The 17,170-nt window shown below is 45.8% G+C and overlaps 1 protein-coding gene across 2 annotated transcripts; it reads left to right on the forward strand.

The window, feature by feature from the left end:
• Positions 1 to 7,650: 7,650 nt before the first annotated feature.
• Positions 7,651 to 17,134, forward strand: LOC108935271 (hippocampus abundant transcript 1 protein-like). 2 transcript variants are annotated; one of them, XM_018753761.2, is made up of 12 exons: positions 7,651 to 7,900; positions 8,309 to 8,404; positions 8,819 to 8,881; positions 8,979 to 9,106; positions 9,632 to 9,746; positions 10,053 to 10,271; positions 13,575 to 13,688; positions 13,969 to 14,040; positions 14,319 to 14,431; positions 14,517 to 14,614; positions 15,091 to 15,263; positions 15,739 to 17,134. In XM_018753761.2, the coding sequence occupies exons 1-12, from the start codon at positions 7,820 to 7,822 to the stop codon at positions 15,943 to 15,945; spliced, it is 1,479 nt and encodes a 492-aa protein (XP_018609277.1). In that variant the 5' UTR covers positions 7,651 to 7,819; the 3' UTR covers positions 15,946 to 17,134. The 2 variants fall into 2 exon arrangements, with proteins under 2 accessions (XP_018609277.1, XP_018609276.1); XM_018753760.2 differs by lacking the exon at positions 7,651 to 7,900 and having other exon boundaries at positions 7,907 to 8,404.
• Positions 17,135 to 17,170: the final 36 nt, after the last annotated feature.

The raw sequence follows: 17,170 nt of genomic DNA on the forward strand, positions 1-17,170 counted from the left end.
TTCTCTGATGAGGCAACCAAGACAACAAAAAACTTATGATAAGACTGCTAACAGAAAATGAACCCCATTTTGCTTGATATCAATTTAATGAATAATCCAAATGGTGACAAAATAGAGGCAAAACTGGGTTTGCCAAATGCTTGTTGTAAGTGAGTGGAAAAAGTGCAGTCAAGGCTCAGTGCAAATAAGAACAAATAGCACCTGTGCATGCTTAAGTTGTGCGGGCCCAGACGAAGACCACAAATGCATGCAGCGCACGCTGTCTTCTAAGCAGGGTGATCCTACAAGAACTGTGAGCCTCCCAGACACAGAACAACATGTGGAACTTGTGTACTCAGCAGATCTTTAAAAATGTCCAGCAAAAGGAGGATGATGTAATGATCCACGATCCGTTAATCGCTTTGCAATAGATCGCTGTTCACCAGCCACAGCTGGACTGCTGTTGTCAAAGCGGATGGCCGTTCGACTTGGAGAAGACAAGCACCAAGCAAATAAGTGAACCGTTCAATAGGCCAAATGCAGTTCCCAAGTATGGGCAGACTTTTATTCAAATTGCAATTGGTCAAGAAAAGCATAAAGTCAGATTTTATTTAGATACCAGAGCCAAGAGCAACGCAATACCAACAAATGGCTTGAAACAATCGTTTGAAAATTCAGTACAAGAACCTTATGGCAGCAAACGTTGATATAAAAAAACAATGCAGTTTGCAATGAAAGCGCAAGAACATCTCAGTTCTCTTTAGCATTCCGCATTGGGAGTTCCCAAGCTCCACTGTTCATGGTGCAAAGTCATGTTTGGACTTGGTTTTAAAAAAACTTGTACTGGCAGTCGATACATCAAAGGCAGAAAGCAGTAATATTATAGAAGAGCCTGCTGCTGTCTTTTGAGGCACTGGGTAATTCCCAACAATGCAGTTTACGAATTCACTCCAGCATGACCCTAGTAATGAACATTACCATTTATGGACACATGGAAAAGGCCGGGATCATTAAGAAAGTAACAGAGTTTACAGAATGGAAAATGCAATAGTTGTGGTAGGAAAGGCTCATATTTGGAAGCCAAGAGCATGACTAGAATCCTACAGTCTAAACAAAGCAATCCAGCTTGCACATTACTTACTCCTGTTAGACAATGTTAACACAAAGCTGACTGGAGTTGAGAGGTTTAATGATTTTTTGCAAGTCTTATTACAGGACCGTAGGCCTAAGAGAGGAATCGCCCATGTTGCTACAGTTAAGATCCTGATGAGTCAATGATTTGACATCCTATTCCTGATAGCAGATAGCACATTTCTTGCAGGGAAATAATTGTTTGATTACTCAAAGAGATATCTACAGATTGAAAGACTGCATACTAAAACAGCCATAGTCATCCAGAAGCTAAAAGCCATGTTTGTACAGCATGGCTTTACTGAGACTCTTAATCATAATGTCTTTGTTAAAGTTTGAAAGAATTGAACTATTATACAGAAACTTAAGTCCTCATTGCCCGTAGAGTAATAGTCCAACAGAGAGAACTGTCCAAACAGTCAAATCCATTATAGGCAAGGCAAAAACTAAAGGCAAGGACCCATACTTAAGTTTGCTGGAGTATCGGAATACACCAGTCAACGGTATGTGGTCACCAGCAGAACTAATGTGTCGAAAGCTTCTGATGAGTTTCAAGAGCCCTGTCTCTTCTGAAATGCACTTTTGTTCATTTTGAGTTCTGTGTCCCTTTAGAAAGAAGCATCTGCCAAAAGCATAAATGGAATGAGTTGCGCTTTGTCTCGTCTGTCACAGACGATGACAGATGAGACAAAGCGCGGTTCAAAAACCCCTTATGAAGGAAAAAGCAAGGCGTCCGTTTACCCCGCCCGGTATGGGGTCACCGGGGCCCCACCCTGGAGCCAGGCCTGGGGGGGGGGCTCGCATGCGAGCGCCTGGTGGCCAGGTCTATGCCCACGGGGCCTGGCCGGGCTCAGCCCGAAGCCATAACGTGGAGCCGCTCTTCGGTGGGCTCACCACCTGCCGGAGAAACCGTAAGGGGCCGGTGCATTGTGAGTTGGGCGGTGGTCGGGGCCGAGTGCCCGGCCGACCCAAACCTCGGGCGCCAACTCTGGTTTTTGGGACTTGGAATGTCACCTCACTGGCGGGGAAGGAGCCTGAGCTGGTGCGGGAAGTTGAGAGATACCGTCTAGATATAGTCGGGCTCACTTCCACTCACAGCTTGGGTTCTGGAACCACTCTACTCGATCGAGGGTGGACTCTCCACTATTCTGGCGTTGCCCAAGGTGAGAGGCGGCGGGCTGGTGTGGGCTTATTAATAGCCCCCCAGTTCAGCCGCCATGTGTTGGAGTCTACCCCGGTGAATGAGAGGGTCATGTCCCTACGCCTTCGGGTCAGGGAACGGTCTCTCACTGTCGTTTGTGCTTATGCGCCTAGCGGCAGTGTAGAGTACCCGGCCTTTTTAGAGTCCCTGGGGGGTGTGCTGGAAAGCGCTCCCACTGGGGACTCTGTCGTTCTACTGGGGGACTTTAACGCCCACGTGGGCAGCGACAGTGATACCTGGAGGGGCGTGATTGGGAGGAACGGCCTCCCTGATCTGAACCCGAGCGGTGAGTTGTTATTGGATTTCTGTGCTAGTCGCGGTTTATCCATAACGAACACCATGTTCATGCATAAGGGTGTCCACCAGTGCACTTGGCACCAGGACACCCTAGGTCGGAGGTCGATGATCGACTTTGTAGTCGTTTCTTCTGACCTTCGGCCATATGTCTTGGACACTCGGGTGAAGAGAGGGGCTGAGCTGTCAACTGATCACCACCTGGTGGTGAGTTGGATTCGATGGCGGGGGAAAAAGCTGGATAGACCTGGCAGGCCCAAACGCATAGTGAGGGTCTGTTGGGAACGTTTGGCGGAGGCCCCTGTCAGAGAGGTCTTCAACTCCCACCTCCGACAGAGCTTCAACCAGGTCCCGAGGGAGGTGGGGGACATTGAGTCCGAATGGACTATGTTCCGCTCCTCCATTGTCGGTGCGGCGGTTCGGAGCTGCGGCCATAAGGTCTCTGGTGCCTGTCGCGGCGGCAATCCCCGAACACGGTGGTGGACACCGGAAGTAAGGGATGCCGTCAAGCTGAAGAAGGAGTTCTATCGGGCCTGGCTGGCTCATGGGACTCCTGAAGCAGCTGACAGGTACCGACGGGCCAAACGGAGCGCGGCTCTGGCAGTCGCCGCGGCAAAAACTCGGGCTTGGGAGGAGTTCGGTGAGGCCATGGAGGAAGACTTTCGGTCGGCCTCAAAGAGATTCTGGCAAACCGTCCGGCGACTCAGAGGGGGGAAGCGGTGTTCCACGAACACTGTTTACAGTGGAAGTGGTGCGCTGCTGACCTCAGCTGAGGATGTTCTCGGGCGGTGGAAGGAGTACTTTGAGGATCTCCTCAATCCCTCCGACACGCCTTCCGTAGAGGAAGCTGAGGCTGGGGACTCGGAGGGGGACTCGTCCATTACCCTGGCTGAAGTTGCTGAGGTAGTCAAAAAACTCCTCGGTGGCAAGGCTCCGGGGGTGGATGAGATCCGCCCCGAGTTTCTCAAGTCTCTGGATGTTGTGGGGCTGTCTTGGCTGACACGCCTCTGCAGCATCGCGTGGAGTTCGGGAACGGTGCCTCTGGACTGGCAGACCGGGGTGGTGGTCCCTCTTTTTAAGAAGGGGGACCGGAGATTGTGTTCCAACTACAGGGGGATCACACTCCTTAGCCTCCCTGGGAAAGTCTATGCCAGGGTACTGGAAAGGAGAATCCGACTGATAGTCGAACCTCGGATCCAGGAGGAGCAATGCGGTTTTCGTCCTGGCCGTGGAACACTGGACCAGCTCTATACCCTCACTAGGGTGCTGGAGGGTTCATGGGAGTTTGCCCAACCAGTCCATATGTGTTTTGTGGACCTGGAGAAGGCATTCGACCGTGTCCCTCGTGGCATCCTGTGGGAGGTACTTCGGGATTATGGGGTTCAGGGCTCGTTGCTACGGGCTGTTCGTTCCCTGTATGACCGGAGCAGGAGCTTGGTTCGCATTGCCGGCAGTAAGTCAGACCTTTTCCCGGTGCATGTTGGACTCCGCCAGGGCTGCCCTTTGTCACCGATTCTGTTCATTATCTTTATGGACAGAATTTCTAGGCGCAGTCAGGGAACGGAGGGTGTCTGCTTTGGTGGCCGCGAGATCTCGTCTCTGCTTTTTGCGGACGATGTGGTCCTGTTGGCTTCATCGAATCAAGACTTGCAGCGTGCACTGGGGAGGTTTGCAGCCGAGTGCGAAGCGGCGGGGATGAGAATCAGCACCTCCAAATCCGAGGCCATGGTTCTCAGTCGGAAAAAGGTGGATTGCTCCCTCCGGGTTAGGGGGGAGTTGCTCCCTCAAGTGGAGGAGTTTAAGTATCTCGGGGTCTTGTTCACGAGTGAGGGAAAAATGGAGCGGCAGGTTGACAGGCAGATCGGTGCGGCGTCCGCAGTAATGCGGTCATTGTACCGGTCTGTTGTGGTGAAGAGGGAGCTGAGTCGTAAGGCGAAGCTCTCAATTTACCGGTCGATCTACGTTCCTACCCTCACCTATGGTCATGAACTCTGGATCATGACCGAAAGAATGAGATCGCGGATACAAGCGGCAGAAATGAGTTTCCTCCGCAGAGTGGCTGGGCGCACCCTTAGGGATAGGGTGAGGAGCTCAGTCACCCGGGAGGAGCTCGGAGTAGAGCCGCTGCTCCTCCGCATCGAGAGGAGCCAGTTGAGGTGGCTCGGGCATCTGTTCCGGATGCCTCCTGGACGCCTCCCTGGGGAGGTGTTCCGGGCTTGTCCCACTGGGAGGAGGCCTCGGGGCAGACCCAGGACACGTTGGAGAGACTATGTCTCCCGGCTGGCCTGGGAACGCCTTGGGGTTCCCCCAGAGGAACTGGAGGAGGTGTGCGGGGAGAGGGAAGTCTGGAGGACTCTGCTCGGACTGCTGCCCCCGCGACCCGGCCCCGGATAAAGCGGAGGAAGATGGATGGATGGATGGATGGATGGAATGAGTTGCAGGGTGCACTCCATTCTTCCATCTACAAGACGACCAAAGGTAGCATGTCTGGTAAGAGTGCTATGTCAGGAAAGAGCAATGCTAGCAACAGCAGAAGTGGAACTGGACTGCTTGACCATTGTCAGTTTTTCCAACTGGTGCAAGAGTACATTTCCAGCAAGATACAGGGCACTGGAAACAAGCTACAATATGTGTACCAGCCAATGACAAGTATTCCACTATAACCATCGTCACCTTCAGTAGACGATTGAGGTTACATTCTCAGTAGTTGGCCCACCAGTTAAAGGAGATATTGAAAGTCTTATACCTCAGTGAGTAAATGGAACTCAGCTGTGTCACCCTGATGTTTTACCAGAACAACCACCTTAGAACAGTCTTGTAGTGAAAGTGGTGAAACCAAAATAAATCCTCAAATGAGAATTATATTAGACTATATAGCACGAGGGGCCACGGTGGTGCAGTGGGTTTGGCTGGGTCCCGCTCTCTGGTGGGTCTGGGGTTCGAGTCCTGCTTAGGCTGTCTTGTGACGGACTGGCGTCCTGTCCTGGATGTGTCCCTTGCACCCTGTGTTGCCGGGTTAGGCTCCGGCTTGCTACCACCCCGCTTGGGACAAACGGCTTCAGAGAGTGTGTTTGTGACTTTCAGGCTTTGGTGTGAAATACTTCGAAATTGTACATGGAGTTTTTGCTTGGGATCATCCATGACATGTCCTGCAAAATTGTAATATTTTTCCTGCTTGTGAATTATCATGGGTAAAAGACTGTTTAGTAGCTTTCATGTCTCTAGTGGCCCCCTGCTTAGTAGCTGTCATGTTTCTAGTGGCCCCAGACACAGGACTGTAAAGAAGCAGAAGAAACCTTGCCCCCTCAGCCCATCCCCAACCTCTAGTGCTTCCTTCCATGACACACAGGCGCTCCAAGGGGTTTCTAAACACCAGGAGAAATTTAAAATCACAGTGGAGCAGCTGACCAGCCTTTACGCTCTTGTTTTGTTGAAATTATCTATAACACTTGTGAATACAACTGAACAAAGCTGAAATTATAAGAAAGGCTGTCTAAAGTGCACCATTTACAGAACCGCTTGTCCCATACAGGGTCACGGGGAACCAGAGCCTACCCGGCAACACAGGGCGTAAGGGGAGGGGACACACCCAGGACGGGACGCCAGTCCGTCACAAGGCACCCCCAGCGGGACTCGAACCCCAGACGCACCAGAGAGCAGAACCGCGGTCCAACCCACTGCGCCACCGCATCCCCGCTGTCTAAAGTTTCCCTGTTCAAATCCTGCTCCTCTTGTAGTATTCCTACTCAAGGTATTTACCCTGAACTGATACTGTAAGAATACTCTGCTGTATTTAATGGGTAAATCACTGTGAAGTTGATTATCTAACATTGTAAGTCTTGGACAAATGCTTAAACTAACCAAATATCTGTAATTTTTCTGTTGATTATACAGAGAACTGAATCTATTTCTGACTTTGATGTAAAATTAAATTTTTCACCAAATTTTAGTTTTAAAGTGAAGTTTTAGTGATTGTTTGATTATCTCTTATTGAGATGTTTTATGACATCCTGTAATTTATGTAATTTCAGGACCCCATGGAAGTTAGTCTTTCTCCCAGTTGTTTGGCATGCAAGTTTTTTTGTTTTCAAGTTTTCATTTGTTTTTTTTTGGCCTGTGTTTGATTACTAGCAAACTATCTCGTTTGTCCTTTTGTTTATTTTATCTTGAACTCTTTCACTGTCGCTTTTGTTTAAGTGGTTATGTGTCCTCTTCTTTAGGACTGTTTGCTTAAGACAAACTCTTTGTCAGATACAGTACACTGTATCGCAACGAAAACAGATTACAAACATGCAGGAGTAGGTGCAGCAATTAAAGTCAACTGACCAATCAATGTCAACAACCGCTTGACCCAAGTGGGGTTGCGGCAAGCCAGGGCTTATCCTGGAAACACAGGGCGCAAGGCTGAGGGAAAAAACCTTGAACGGGACACCAGTGCATTGCCAAGGCACCCCAAGCAGGGCTCGAACCCCAGACCTGCCACACAGCGGGCACCGGCCAAACCCACCTTAAAGTCAAATTAAAGTTAACGAACAACAATTTAGTTTAGTTTACAACAGAGAGGTCATGAAAGACAGAGTAATGCAACTTGAGTGTTTAAGTGGGGTGGCATTGTGGCACAGTGGGTTTCACTGGGCCCTGCTCCCTGGTGGGTCTGGCATTCGAGTCCCACTTGGGGTGTCTTGTGATGGACTGGCATACTGTCCTGTGTCTGTTCTCTCTCCCTCCAGCCTTGTGCCCTGTGCTGCCAGGTGAGGCTCCGGCTCCCCGCAACCAAGCATGGGACAGGTGGTTTCAGACTGTGTGTGTGTATTTTTATTTTTAAGTGGCACCTGATTAAACTTTCTTTCCAAGATGAAAAATAAACTGATCCGAGAACACTGGAAAATGAGGAATGAACTCGTAGTAATGCTGTGACCGGCGGTTTCCTCCTTTGCCTTTAGAGGTGAAGGTTTGTGGGATGTGTTACGTCACGGGGGCTCGTGCAGGCGGGGACTATGACGTGTCTCTCCTACGGAGGAGCATCGCGCGATGTGACGTCACAATCAAAGATGGCGGTGGTAGAGCGACAATTATGAGCGTTTAACAGCCCGTCGGCGGTGGTGGCTTTTCTCTCTCCTTTTTTTCCCTCCATTCCGTTTCATTTCTGGTTTTCGTTATTATTTTAATCGCTTTCATTCGTTTACTAAATACACAAAACAGTAGAATGGTAATATGACACAAGGGAAAAAGAAGAAACGGCCGAATCGCAGTCTGATGCTGGCGAAAAAAATGATCATTAAGGATGGAGGGGCCGTGAGTAGCGCTCTGCTCTAAGTGTGTGTGTATAAGTGTGTGTAGACTGGCGAAAAGGAATCACTTTGTGTGATAAGCCTTGTGAACTGCACCCTTAGACTAGTACTGCGGTGAGCAGGTGTTCATTTGCAAGCGACCGCGCATGTCCATTAAACCAGGCAGGTTCGTTCTGCTCGTTTCACAGTGGTCTCAGCAGGTGTGCTGATTTTTTTAAAAAAAAAAAGCACTAATCCTATACTCTAACTCTGTACTTGTATTCTGAGCTGGACTTTAGAAACGCGTGAAATTGAAATATCTCGTCTTGTCAACATGTGTGGGTATGGTTCTTTCTCAGTAACTAGGTTTCCTCATGTGATTCTCACCCTGTGCCTGTTCCTCACCCGTTTCCCTGTGTTTTTTCCTCCTCAGCCGCAGGGGATCGGCAGTCCCAGCGTCTACCACGCTCTCATCATCATCTTCTTGGAGTTCTTCGCCTGGGGTCTCCTAACGGCGCCGACTTTAGTGGTGAGCCCTTACCGTGAGGCTTACGCTGGCTGGGTTGGCTGTCAGGTCTGGTCTAGACCTGCAGCTCTTTCTTTGGGACTTTTCACATACAGATTGATCTCAAGTAGTATAACGGAAACATGAGTTGTTTCGTGTCTTCGTGCTGTTTTCGCAGATGGAGCGCATTGGAACAGTAGATCAGGAATATCATTGTTGTGTCATTGAGTAGTATGTGTAATGGCAGGCGTGTTTCAGCTTGTTTGCTGAAGATGCTCATTTATGTAGACGTGTGATCGTGCAACCTATACTGTCCAAGGCTGAAGTTATGCTAATTGTCATGTCTGCAGCTGAATGTTGTTGGGGAATCCAAAATGATGGTTATAGGCTTGTCAGTGATACTGTCCTCTTCGCCCACCGCACCCTCCCTCTTTCAAGGTTTTACGCGCAACGTTTCCGAAGCACACGTTTCTGATGAATGGACTTATCCAGGGAGTTAAGGTAGCACGAAGTAACTTTTACTAAGCGTCTCTTACTCTTAAATGGACTGGATGTTCCTCCTTCTGTGATACGCAGTTGTTTTTCCTTCCATCGCCAGGGCCTGCTGTCTTTCCTTAGTGCCCCTTTGATCGGTGCCCTGTCAGACGTGTGGGGTCGGAAGTCCTTCCTCTTACTCACGGTGTTCTTCACTTGCGTCCCCATCCCGCTGATGAAAATCAGCCCCTGGTATGTTATACACCTTCGTGTCTCAACTGTCAGGTGTTCTAAAAGTCTGATGTGCTCTTCTGCCTTTGAATCCGTATTCCTGAGAGAACTTTTCTGCTTGTTGTTTTTTTTTTTTTCCCTTTTTGTGTACAGGTGTCAGGATGAATGGGTTTCTTTGAATCTACATTCGGTTTATCTGAGATCTGTCTTATGGGCAGATGTGCTAATATTTAAGATCGATTTTAAATCGATGCAATTTTTCTGGACGAAATAAAATGAAACGAAGTGAAATTAATTTTCCAAACTGGACATTCTTTTGTGCTAGCAAAAGAGCTTGGATAACTTTCTCGTTTTTGTCCTCCTGGTTGAGTTAAATCACTTGTACTTGTATTACTAGTTGCCTCCGAATCAGCGTTTGAAAGTGGCATGCAGTCATTGCTGCTCAACAGATGTTTAATGGAGGCTTGTTGTTACTGCTGTGTAATTTACCTGACCTGCAGCCACTTGTAGCTACGGAGACCCGGCATTGTTCTTTTTGTGTCCTAGGTGGTACTTCGCAGTTATCTCTGTGTCTGGAGTGTTTGCGGTGACCTTCTCGGTGGTGTTTGCCTACGTAGCTGATATAACTCAGGAGCATGAGCGCAGCACAGCCTATGGACTGGTAGGTACCTGCATCACCCTCCTCACATTTCTGAGCTGAACACAGCCTGTGTTCATCCTGTTTTTCTTGTCTATTTCCAGGAGGATTTAATTACACAATAGACAAACCAGTATTGTTGTTCACTGCAGAGTTCTGGAGCAATGAAGAATTCCTTGGGACCAAAAAAGTCATTCTTTTTAAAAGAATCCAACTTGACCACTTAACTAGCTCTGCTGCTTGCTACAGTTACTTACAATAATGGTTGAAACGATAGTCCTATCTGATCTAGTGCTGGCACTGACTGGAATCCTTTTGTTTCCTTGTCAGGTGTCAGCCACCTTCGCAGGCAGTCTGGTGACCAGCCCGGCCATTGGGGCCTACCTGGCCCGCGAGTACGGTGATGGCCTGGTGGTCGTGCTGGCTTCGGCCATCGCCATGCTGGACATCTGCTTCATCTTGGTGGCTGTGCCCGAGTCGCTCCCTGAGAAGATGAGGCCGGCATCCTGGGGGGCACCTATCTCCTGGGAACAAGCAGACCCCTTTGCTGTGAGTGGATCAGACTTTCGTGGCCAGTTTTGAGTACTCGTATGACAATGGTCAGTCACTTACATGAGAACAGTTTAACTACAGTAATTGACCTTGATGGTGATCAGCTCAGTAGTTTATGCTGAGTGGCCCTGTTAGGAATGCTGGTGCAGCAGGTAGTGCTTGTTCGTAGCTGTGGATTTAGATACAGGTTTGAATTCGGGAAGGTCTGTGCAGTGTTCGCGTGTTCAGTTAGTGTCGAAATGAGCTTTTACCTACAGTCCAAAGGCATGTGTTCCAGGGTAATTGATGATTCTTTTTTTTTTTTAAATCTTTTATTAGCCCACTCTACTTTTATTATGTGTCTTGTCACTGTCATTCTGTCTGTGCTGTGGAAGTTCCTGTCACCAAAAGGAATTCCTTGTATGTGTAAACATACTTGGCAATAAAGCTCGCTCATTCATTCATTCATTCATTCATTCATTCATTCATTCAAATGATCTGTAGTGTGTATATGTGAATGAATGAGTGTGTGATTGCACTCTTCGTACCTCATTCCCTCTGTTTCCACAATAGACAAGGTGTTACTGATAATGGATAGATAGTCTCCTTGGTGGAAAAAGGTGTGTGGGCTGATAACCTAACATAGTTTGTTGGAAGTTGCTTTGGAGAAAAGTGTCTGCTAAATAAATGTAAATGTAGACAATTGTATGTACACCCATCCCTTATTTATAACTGTGTTCTGTGCAGTGGAAAAACTGAGATGGTGGCTTACGAAAATATATACCTCTTTTTTCACAAAAGGGGCGTGTTATTCAGTACTTCAGTACAGTTCTTGCCTAGTTATGCGTTCATTTTACTTCACAATGGGTATTTTATTTTCCTTCTGTATCTGTCACACTGCAAAGCACTCAAGGCACTTCTTCCACTGGGGGCAGCTGGTAGTGTAGTGGTTAGAGCTGTTGCATTTGTATTCGAAGGTTGCAGGTTTGAATCTCACCTGCAGCTGTAGAACTCTTGAGCAAGGTACTTACCCTAAATTGCTCCAGTAAAATTGCCCAGCTGTTTAAATGGGTAAATAATATTAAGTCACTTTGGAGAAAGGTGTCAACTAAATGAATAAATCCAAATAAGCTGCTGTATATACTTCCTACTTCCTCTGTCACAGAGTAAGGTAACTATAATATCACAACTGAAGTAGATTCAACATTATTAATTCATTTTGCTGGGGCTTCTCTACAAAGGGACTTAAAACATTACGCTACTTGCTTTTAGCTTAGTGTTAAGCTGCGATTTACCTATTTATACAAGAGGATATAACAGCATAACATTGGTGTTTTTTGAAGCTTCAGACATAAGCAGTGATCATAAACATCTTTGAGCTAATTATTGCAGGCTGATGGAAATCTGCAAAAGGCCTTAGGAAAGAGTGTAAGGGAAGAAAGAAAAATTGAAAAGAAAAAATGTTTACCACAAATTATAAATCATTTTTTTTTTTGTTTGGGTGCTTTTTTTTTTTCCCCCCCCATAAGATAAATAAAGGTAATTTGACTTCATTGCAGTACTAATTTGCCTAAAGAGGTGATGATATGGAGGGAATTCACTCTAGGAAGGAAAATGTGAGCTTGGATGCAGAGGCCAGTGTCAGTCCAGGGGACCCTAACGGGTGCCTGCGCTCCGAATTTTGGGGGAAATGTATTGTTTACGGTACAATGAAGAGGGAACCGTATGTTTCAATGAAGGCTTAGCATACAATAGGATCCATCGGCGGTGGTATGTGACACAGTGGCGGTCGCTCCGCTCGCCACCATTTCCCCAAGGGAGGCATTATCACACCTGCTCTCGTGCTGACACACACCACACACATGCGCGTCCACTCGGCTGCGGTCAGATTTCAGTCAGGTGCTTCTTCCCCTTTCAAAACGAGTTTCTTCTTTGTTTCTTCTTTTTTAAGTGACACAAGCGTTGCTACCGCAACACGTTGTTGAGAGGAAGCTGCCGTCGCAGATGTTCGTACGGCTTTTCAGGTCACTTTTGTGGGTTGTGTCGCAGCTGCCATTCGGATGCCTTCTTTGACTCATTTTAATGGCTCTTGAAAGGCTTTTTTAAAAATAGTTAACCCAGATGATGAAATAGTTGAACCCTAAAAATATAAACCCTCTTTTGCTTTCTAATTGGTTCCCTCTCTCCTGACCTTAATATTAGTTCTCTTTAGCACATCATTTCATGTACAGTAAATGCTCTGAAGTGTGGTTCAGTTTAACCATCAATGTACCCATGTAGTTTGTAAACACCATACAGCAACAGCGATTCGCTTACTTTAAATATTAACGGTGAATAACTGAGAATGTCGAGAATTTCAGTTCAATTTATTTTTATAGAGCATTCTTCTACAATGGTACAGAGCGCTAAACAAAGGATCAAAAACGTAATACAAATAAAAGGTTGGCCATGCATTAAATTATTGCAGTACCTATGTAATTATTAAAGCTTTAAGTAAGCCAACTCTCCACGGAGGAAAGGAACAAAAAAACTCCCAACTGAGTTTGAGGATTTGGGGAAAAGCATTTGCTGAAGTAATGAATATAAACATCTCGTGCGGCTCAGGTGTCTGGAGGTGAAATCCAAGTTCCATCCTTTCTTAAATGCAAAGAAACACCTTCAAAGTCACGGTAGGGCTATCGAAGTCACATTCTCGTAACTTGAATGGGTGTATTTCGGCATGTAACTGGTCACAACCTTGGTTTACTTTCATATTTTGAGCGGTGTTTAAATGTCTTCTGCTGATGGAATGCACTCGTTGCGTTTTCCTCTGAGATGTTTGTCGCGTTGGAGAAAAGCGTCTGCTAAATGAATAAATGTAAATGCGTTTGAGGTGATCTCTGACATTTTTTGGTCATTGTGGAGAGTGACGGTTATTTCATGGTGTAGTAACTGAAAATATACATTTTCATCTGCTACTGGATCATAGGTAATGGCATTTGCAGAATTGATGAAGGGTAGTTCTCATGTTGTCACAGTGTGTACTGGGCAGAGTACCCACCCACCCTTCCTTCCACATTACATTTAATTACTTGTATACTTATGGTCAGCATCCCTGGACTGTAAAGCAATATTTCAGTTAAAGACAAGTTTTTTTGTCTGAATGCTGGAAGTTTGAACGGTCAGCACCATATGACAGAATCCATTAGCTAGAACGTCTTGCTTTATTTGCTCTGTGTCTAAAATGTGAGACCTTGGAATGGAGGGGCTAGATAATAAATAAGTAATGTAAGGATAATGTTTAAGTGGACTGACAGGCATTCTCCGTGTCACCCTCTGCAGTCGCTGAAGAAAGTGGGCCAAGACTCGACTGTCCTGCTCATCTGCATAACTGTGTTCCTCTCGTATCTCCCGGAGGCGGGCCAGTACTCCAGCTTCTTCCTCTACCTGAAGCAGGTGTGTCCCTGTCAACAGATCCTGTCTGTTGTGTCCCCTGCTGCCATGAGTGAAAGAGTTGGCAGTTCTTGTAGTTGGTATTGGCTTGTGATGGGATGCCACCTTTTCACAATTTTACCTTTAAATGAGGGGCTTTAATAACTGAGCTCAGCTGATAATTTCTAATGCACAAGTTCACGAAAAAGCCCAAGATGTTGAATGCTTTTGATCCCTAATCTGTAACATACCTGCCATGATTAATTTTGTAATCCCTTCCTCTACCTCGATGTGTTCTCTGCAGATAATGAAGTTTTCCCCCGAAAGTGTTGCTGCCTTTATTGCTGTTTTAGGATTGCTGTCTATTGTTGCACAGGTTAGTTCTGTCTGCTTCCGTTTCATACATATGATGTTTGCTTTGCTGTCTTACTACATAGCAACTGCAAAATTGTAAATGCTCTGGATGAGACCTACAGTTTCTGCTGTGTTCCGAATAGTCAAGAGCTAAAAAGATGATCATCTCTAAAAGTGACTAGACCAACTGATCTAGATTTTTATAAAACAGGCCATACTCACAGTTTTGCTTTCTTTTAGTTTCTCAAAGTTTTATTTTTTTTTTCACCTCAAAAACCAAAAAACTGTTCTGCTGTGCAGACGGTGGTGCTGAGTTTCCTCATGCGTTCCATTGGAAACAAGAATACCATCCTTCTGGGCCTGGGGTTTCAGATCCTGCAGCTGGCTTGGTACGGTTTTGGGTCGGAACCATGGTAGGTGTCTCTGTGTTAGCAGCGAGCTTGGTGGTGATGCCATGAAGAAATGCATGTCCCAAATTTCACGTTGATCTGTCCACAGGATGATGTGGGCGGCCGGAGCTGTCGCGGCTATGTCCAGCATTACCTTCCCTGCCGTGAGCGCGCTGGTGTCCCGCACTGCCGACCCAGACCAGCAAGGTAAACGGGGCAGCAGGAAGACTGTTAGGTACAGATATACAGACACCAATTGTCATCTGCAGCTCAGTGGTTCAAGTCCTGGAAAGGACCTCGTTCTAGTTCCCTTGACCAAGATGGTCAACTGGGGTGGTTACTTGCTGTTGAGTCAAGGGAAATCTTAGCAACCACATAGTAGTGTCTCCAGAATGTTCTGTCATCTAAATGTTTCCTTAGACTTGGAATGGGTACATTCATTGTGGTTCCGATTGAGTCCATCCTTCTGGTTAACCTGAGTTACCTTTGTAAATACATCCCGCTGTGTAAATATTTACATTTTAATATGGATAAAAATGTTGGTTCAGCCAGACAGTTGTGTGGATCCAGACATTTAGTTCTCTCACAATTCTCATGACATATTTGAAAAGTTTTGTAAACTAACCTTGATTTGGTGTTAAATTGGGTTTTTTTTTTTTTTTTTTGTTTTTGTTTCCTGGCAGGAGTTGGGCAGGGCATGATTACAGGTATCCGGGGTCTTTGTAACGGTCTCGGGCCAGCATTCTACGGCTTCATCTTCTACATCTTCCATGTAGAACTGAACGAGCCGTCAGCCCCCGATACAGGTCAAGGGTCAAGCCTGGAAATTTTGCACGGGACTCGATTCAACCAGCAGGTGTGTATTACAGCCTGTCTCCCCATTGCGTCAGTGTTAGTTAACATCTAAGATGCATTATCTTCCAAATTCCTGTACCCCAATTTTTTATTTTTTTTTTTTTTAAATTTCCCCCCCATCACCCCAAGTGACACGTGATATTAACTCTGGTGTCAAAAAGGTGTTGTTACTGTAAAAATCAAATGTGGGAATACACTTTCTGATAAGTACTTTTGTTAGAAAACATTTGATTACACAATCTGAGCAGGAAATGAGGTGCTATGCCCTCCCAGCTCTTCTGCAGCAGTGCCCAGAGATGTAGGACACTTGTGTGTTGCTTTTTCACCCTCCTGTCCAGTTCATCCCATGGAAGTGTTGCCCAGGGTGCTCAGGTGTATTACTGTACTTGCAGCTTAAGAAAGCTGAACATTATAAATACTTGTGACTTGGGAATATGACACTCTTGGGTTAAACACTTCTCTTTTCTCTCCTCCAGAGCTCAATCATCCCGGGTCCCCCTTTCCTGTTTGGGGCCTGCTCGGTGCTGCTCGCCCTGCTGGTGGCACTCTTCATTCCTGAGCACACCAACCAGGTGGCTCGGGCGGGCAGCTGGAAGAAGCACGCCGCTCCCCATGGGCACCCCCATGGGCACCCACCCTCTGGAGAGGCCAAGGAACCACTACTTCAGGACAGCAACGTGTGACATTCCCAGGCTCTGCACTGAAAGACTGGTCAATGGGCACAAGGATAATGAGTGCTTGACAGGTTCAAAAATCCTATTTACAGAGATGTCGGGTACCAACATTAAGTGGATGTAAGCGTACCAATTTATTTATACATAAATGAATATATATTTTAAGAAAAATCTGTCCAAAGGCACTATTCCAATAGCTTGTATTTATTAATTTCAGGTTACATTCTAGATTTTGTGTGTCTGCACATGTGTGTGTATGTGTGCGTGTTTCGTGTTGAAATTCTACAAGGCAAAACCTTGTATAGGATTGTTTCTGAACACAGTGTGTTCATGAATCATAAAACTGAAAAAAAGGTTTCTGCAAAGTATAAAAAAAGATAGTCTAGCAAACTGTGTCAGCTTTCAGCTCTTTTTTAGCATTATAAATGAGAATATTGAAGACTGTACAAGCAGCCTTAAACACCATTTCAACACCCGAATGAAACTAACAAAGACGAATGAATTAATACTTTTTTTTTTTTTTTCCTCTTGGCTCATATCAATGCCTTTGAACGGTTAACCCCATTTTGGAATTATTTGCTGCAGTCATAGCTGTTTTTCAGACTGGTGTATGGGGGTGTCTATGGAAAGGTGCAACTCTGTCTGACTTGTATTAATGGGTTTTGTTTTATTGAACTCCTGCAGTGAGGAGGTGCATTTCAGGCCATCGTGACATGAAGCGTCAGGCTCCAAACTGTGGAGTCCTTCCCCTCTGTGTAAATGTGTATTACACAAGACTAAGTAATGTACTGTTTGATGCGTTTTAAAGTAAGATGTTTACAGAGCTGACATTTAACAGTATGCTTTTGCCTTTTTGAACCATGTTATAACCACATCAAGAACCTAAAGACCAAGTTCTGTAGCTCTGGATAAGGAAGATGCGTTTTTTTTTTTTTTTTTTTTTTTTTTTTTTGTTTTCCTTATTTTTATTTTCAGTGGCCTTCTTCTGAGAGGATGCACTAAAATATCATTTGCAAACATGCTAAGCTACCAGATGCCAAAAAAGGAAATGTAAATTAATTTTGTTTAGAAGAATTCATTAATCATGTTACTGTGGTTATTGCTGCCTTTTGTTTGAAAACGGAGTGTGTTGCTGATGTACGCCTATTTGTTGAAAATAAGTGCAAAAGCAGTGGTTCAATAAAGTAAATATTTTTCATGTACATGGCATTAATTTTGGTTGAGTTGGGAAGTT

The sequence above is a fragment of the Scleropages formosus genome, chromosome 3, assembly GCF_900964775.1.
Source record: "Scleropages formosus chromosome 3, fSclFor1.1, whole genome shotgun sequence".
Lineage (NCBI taxonomy): Eukaryota > Metazoa > Chordata > Actinopteri > Osteoglossiformes > Osteoglossidae > Scleropages > Scleropages formosus.

Coding starts and splice junctions, on each gene's coding strand:
- LOC108935271 (XM_018753760.2), top strand. CDS start 8,210: ATGTGTGGGTATGGTTCTTTCTCAGTAACTAGGTTTCCTCATGTGATT. Junction 14,041..14,318: donor TGCTGTCTATTGTTGCACAG/GTTAGTTCTGTC, acceptor TCTGCTGTGCAG/ACGGTGGTGCTGAGTTTCCT. Junction 15,264..15,738: donor GGACTCGATTCAACCAGCAG/GTGTGTATTACA, acceptor TCTCTCCTCCAG/AGCTCAATCATCCCGGGTCC.